The sequence below is a fragment of the Emydura macquarii genome, unplaced genomic scaffold, assembly GCF_026122565.2.
Source record: "Emydura macquarii macquarii isolate MOO-44397 ecotype Brisbane River unplaced genomic scaffold, CSIRO-AGI_Emac_v2 contig_1059, whole genome shotgun sequence".
In the NCBI taxonomy this organism is placed as follows: domain Eukaryota; kingdom Metazoa; phylum Chordata; order Testudines; family Chelidae; genus Emydura; species Emydura macquarii.
The window spans coordinates 1-5,699 of NW_027131196.1; the positions used below are offsets into that span (position 1 = coordinate 1).

Sequence of the window (5,699 nt, forward strand, 5' to 3'; positions counted from 1 at the left end):
CTGCAGAAAGGGAGCTGGGGGTAACAGTGGATAAGAAGCTGGATATGAGTCAGCAGTGTGCCCTGGTTGTCAAGAAGACTAATGGCATATTGGGCTGCATTAGGAGGGGCATTGCCAGCAGGTCACGGGAAGTGATTATTCCCCTCTATTCGGCATTGGTGAGGCCGCATTTAGAATATTGTGTCCAGTTTTGGGCCCCCCACTACAAAAAGGATGTGGAGAAGTTGGAGAGAGTACAGCGGAGGGCAACAAAAATGATGAGGGGGCTGGAGCACAGGACTTATGAGGAGAGGCTGAGGGAACTGGGCTTGTTTAGTCTGCAAAAGAGAAGAATGAGGGGAGATTTGATAGTAGCCTTTAACTACCTGAAAAGGAGTTCTAGGGAGGATGGGGCTAGGCTGTTCTCGGTGGTGGCAGATGACAGAACAAGGAGCAACGGTCTCAAGTTGCAGGGGGAGGTCTAGGTTGGACATTAGGAAAAAGTGTTTCACTAGGAGGGTGGTGAAGCACTGGAATGGGTTACCTAGGGAGGTGGTGGAATCTCCATCCTTAGAGGTTTTTAAGCTGAGGCTTGACAAAGCCCTGGCTGGGATGATATAGCTGAGGTTAGTCCTGCTTTGAGCAGGGGTTTGGACTAGATACCTCCTGAGGTCCCTTCCAACTCTAATATTCTATGATTCTACTTGTCCCCACCCTCTCGCCTTCACAGGGCTCTGGCATCTGAGCCCCTGGCTTAGCCAGCTCGGTTCGGTTGAGGGTGATCCCTCTACCAGGACAGGCTAAGCATAGCTCTGCTGCACCTTATCAATACGATATGCGGGATGACATTTCTTTACTCCTGTAATTAACATTCGAGTGATTTGTGACCCAGCACCACCAAAGGGATCATTGGGTCAAGCATCCCGTCCTGCTGAGCACCTAGGCAGGGCGGGTGTAGGGGAGAGCTCATTCAGACCCTGCTTACATCCATACAAGCAGTAAACAGACCCACTTATCTGGCTAGCGGTGGAGGCAAAAATTCACAGTAACACGTATGTGAGTGGGGTGGAGACGCATGTCATCTACCTTCCCAACCAGCCACAAACTGTTCTTCTGATTCCCCACACTAGTTACCAAGAAGCCAAAATAAAAATACACACAGCCCCCTTTACTGCATTCCAGTCTTTGGCTCCCAATCAGCCACTAGGTCCAGTAAAGAGACCAGTTATTTAAACTTTATGCTCTTTACTAAAAAGGTTTCTCCTGAACCCAAAGGGTCAGCCACAGTGCCAGATCAATATAAGTTTGGATCTTACCCAAAATATCATGCTGCCAGCCAATCCCTTAGTAAATAAAACTAAAGGTTTATTATAAAAAGAAAGAAAGAAACTATCAGAGAAATGTTAAAGGAGTAAAGCAATCAGACACATACAAATTGATTCGAAAGTCCATAAAGAGCAGGTTTCTAGTAGAATTGTGGAGTTTGCAAGCTTGTATAGTCCCTCTGGTGTACATCCAGTACCTGGATGGATCTCAGTGCTTTGTTTCACAGCTTAAGTTCAGTTCAGTTGTAGATGAGTTGATCCAGAGGTAGGTGAAGATTGAAGACAAAACGGATGTCGTGCAGCTGCCTTTTATGTCCTTTGGCCTTTGCCATGCTGCTTGTGGAAATTTACAGGAATAAGAAGGAGTCCAGGGTCACATGAGTAAGTCCTCATGACTTATTAGATATCCCTGGCTTCTCCCCCTGGGTCCATTGTACCTGTGAATTTCCTTAATGGGCCATTAAGCAGGCTACTGCTGCAGCCATCCTGTCTTGGGTGTCATCCAGAAACAGCACAATATGAAATACAGCTAAAAACATATCCATTATTTCCATTACACACATAACACATAAACATAAACATCATCATCTTATTTAGCACATTACAGCCTTTCTAACAGTGCCTGACATGGCATATCTCACACAAATTATTATGATTTTGATGTATTGCTGTTAAAAATATAATAAATACCCCCTCCTCAAACTAGCCAGTGTCATACGGGGGCCGTCTGAATGGATGCAGGGATGAGGCAGAGAAATCCTGGGAGCGTTTTGATGCTGCTACCGAAATAGCTGGGGCCCCCTCGCCTCGGAAGCTGGGTTCTGTTCTTTTCCCATGTCCCTACATCTAGCCGGGGAGCAGCCAAGGCTGCTGTGGCAATGACCTGTGACGCAGAAAGTGCCAGGTGCAGGGCGCCCAATAGCCCAGTGTCTAGGGTTGCCAGTTTTGGTTGGACGTACTCCTGGAGGTTTCATCCCAAGACATTATCTTTAATTAAAGAGTAAACTTTAATTCCTGGAGACTCCAGGGCAATCCTGGTGGGTGGACAGCCCTATCAGTCTGACAGTTAATGGAGCCAGGCCTTCGGAGGAAGGAGGAAGAGCCCTTCCAGAGGCTGCGATGGGGTAACCCACTCCTTGCACCCACTCATTAGGAATCAGCAAAAGGGCTTAGATTCTTTTTAAAACAAATCAATGTTTTTAATTGTCTCTGTGGTCACTGGTTCTTCTTATCCTCAGAAATCTCCAGTCTTGGTCTCAGACTAACTGCATTGTGCACAGGAGTGTTTACTCTGTCTGTCCTGCCTTTCTATCGCATCCCCTGCCCCCTTGCTGCCGTGGGGGATACGGGAAATAGAAGTGCCCTTTCTACCATCTGTATCCCATTCAGTCTCCCCAGTTGGTTTTTGCTGGGCTCTGGGCCCCCCATGATTCTGCTCTGCCTTTCTGAGATCAGGTGGCCCAGGACTGCAGACAGTATCGGGAGGTGGGCGACGCTGAAGGCCCCATCATCCTTTGATGTTCTAGGTCTTTTATAATTCACAGATTCCATGCCCAGAAGGGCGTGTCATTGTGGTGGTCCTGTCCGACACTCTATATAGCCCACAACAGACACCTCCCCCCACAATAACTTCTAGAGCTGATCTGTTAGAAAAAACACCTGGTCTTGATTTTAAAATTCTCTCTGATGGAAGAATCGACCACAACCCTGAGTAAATTGTTCCAGTGGTTAATTACCCTCATTCAGAAAAATGTGCACCTTATTTCCAGCCTGCATTTGTCTAGCTTCAGCTTCCAGCCATTGAATGGTGTTAGACCTTCATCCGCTCGACTGAAGAGCCCCTTATTAAATATTTGCTCCCACAGAAGGGCCTATCTAATGCACAGCCAGAGAGACGGGTGTGAGCGCTAGCTAAGGGCTTTTACACACAGCACTTCCCGGTGCTGAACTTGGTTATACTGTGTAGCATCCCCTTGGGGTGGGCAGCCACTGGGACCCCAGGTCAGTGACTGGCCCTGGCAGCATCTCTGCTGAGCTGTCCCATGGTCCTCTATTCTGGCAAACCCTGGTGCCAATCAGCGTGACAGTTCAATGAATCGGTCTATGTACAGCTTGTTAACTCACTTTTGATTGTATGAACCACCCGTATCCTGGTCTTTGGACTCACTCTCCTTGTGCGAAGGGACAGGAGGCTGGGGTGGAGGCCTCTGTCTATAAGCAGGCTGGATATTGAAGACTATCAGCACGTAACGAGATCTTCCCGGGCACAGAAAAGGAGTAACTATTTTTCTTCAGCTTCTCTGCAGAGCGGGGCTTGGAAGGAATGAAACCTCCCCAGAAGAGGGGCCAGAGATGAAGAATGGTCCAGTCGTATAAAAACACAGAGACTGCATGGGTCAGAGAGACAGAAAAAGCTGGGGCAGGAGAGAGGCACAATTATGTCAGACAAGACTCTGGTTGCAGGGCTACATGTCTAATTTAAATAACACCACAGACATACAGGTCTAGGTAAAAACAATACAACACCTGCAGGCTATTTCCTCCCTCAGTGTCCTCACAACCCTGGAGCTGTCTTTGCGGTTTGGTCTGACCCTACTAGACCGTCTAGGATCCACCTCCTGCAATTCCAGCTTCTCCTCCAGCTGGAGTCCGTTTCTCTGCTGCAGCCAGAGCCCTACAACCAAAGAGTCCCCTCATCTTCCCTTGTGCCTCTCTCCTCGCCCAGTTTCTTCTCTCTCTGACTCATCCAGTCTCGGTGTGTTTAAAGGGCAGGGAAGGCTCTAATGTGTCTTTCACTATCCTCTAAGTGATCTATTCTTTAAGGTGCCACAGAACTCTTGCTGTTTTGAGCTAGGAAGGAATGTTTTGCACCAGGTCAGCAGCCTGTTCTCCATGGAGCTCGGTCTGAGAGCCAGGGCACCAGGAGAAAATTTTAGGTCCTTTTCTGAGTAAGGAGGTGGAGCAGCCTGTCCCATATCAGCTTGGTCCTCACCCCGTAAATGATGGGATTTAGCATGGGGGGCAGCAGGAGGTACACGTTGGCAGTGATGATGTGGAAATGCAGAGGCACATTTTGGCCAAACCGATACGTGAGGGAGGAGAAGAGAGTTGGGATGTAAAAGGCTAAGATGACACAGAGGTGGGAGCCGCAGGTACCAAAAGTCTTGAGCCGGGCCTCCTTTGTGGGGAGACTGAAAATGGCCCTGAGGATCTGAGTATAGGAGAAGGTGATAAAAGACACATCCGGGCCGATCACTAAGAATGTCACCAAGAGGCCGTAGTAGCTGCTGCTCCGAATGTCGGCACAGGCCAGTTTCACCACGGCTAGGTGCTCGCAGTATGTGTGGGCGATGACATTGGTTCTGCAGTAAGGCCACCTCCTTGCCTGCAAGGGATGGGGCAATACAAGCAGCCCACCCCGGAGCAGCACGGCCAGGCCGATCTTGGCCACAACAGCATTTGTCAGGATGGTGGAATGTCTCAGGGGATTGCAGATGGCCACGTAACGATCCCAAGCCAGGGCCACTAAGATCCCAGACTCCATCACTATGAAGCAATAAATGAAGTAAAGCTGGGTGAGGCAGGCACTGAAATCGATCTCCCTGGAATTGAACCAGAAGATGCTCAGCATTTTGGGCAGGATGGACGTAGACAGGACCAGGTCGATGACAGCCAGCATGCAGAGGAAATAGTACATGGGCACATGGAGGCTTGTCTCCATCCTCACGATCAGCAGGATGGTGAAGTTCCCCAAGACAGCTATGATGTACATGGCGCAGAAGGGGATGGAGATCCAGATGTGTGCCGCCTCCAGCCCAGGAATGCCCAGCAGGATGAAGGAGGAGGGGTTGGTGAAGATGGTTGTGTTGGAATTTGACATGGCGTAGGGGAGAATGTGTCCGACTCTGAGGCAGAACAGTGTCTCCTTCATGTACAGTAGGTTCCCCTGACCTCCTTTATGTGCCCAGTATCTAGGGTGATGGTCACAGTGCAAATGCCTGGATGGAGAGACAGAGTTAAAATGAGGCGCTACATGCACAAGGGGCAGCTGTTCTCAGGGGGAAGCATGTAGCCTTTTATTTTTATTTAAGGTAAATTTAGTGATGTTGTTTTACAACATCTGTGGATTCATCTCTGGTGGCTGCAGTCTCAAGTTCACAAAGTGACCTCTGCTTGGCTTAGCTCCAGAGCTCACAGGAACACATGAAGGCCAGAGCAAGGAACACAGACGGTCATAAGAACAAGGTCTAATATCTTATATCAATTTCATTGAAGTTACCAACAAAATTAGGAATGTCCCAGCATATACAACTCCTAGATCTATCCACGCACCAGATACAGGTACAGACATACTCACCTGCTCCTAGCTATTTCTAGGGTTTGACAGGTCTCTTG

At 48.7% G+C, this 5,699-nt stretch overlaps 1 protein-coding gene across 1 annotated transcript; it reads right to left on the minus strand.

Moving 5' to 3' along the window:
• Positions 1-4,236: 4,236 nt before the first annotated feature.
• Positions 4,237-5,235, minus strand: LOC137151421 (olfactory receptor 52M1-like). Its single transcript, XM_067545687.1, has one exon. The coding sequence runs from the start codon at positions 5,233-5,235 to the stop codon at positions 4,237-4,239; it is 999 nt and encodes a 332-aa protein (XP_067401788.1).
• Between the last annotated feature and the right edge of the window lie 464 nt (positions 5,236-5,699).

Coding starts and splice junctions, on each gene's coding strand:
- LOC137151421 (XM_067545687.1), bottom strand. CDS start 5,235: ATGAAGGAGACACTGTTCTGCCTCAGAGTCGGACACATTCTCCCCTAC.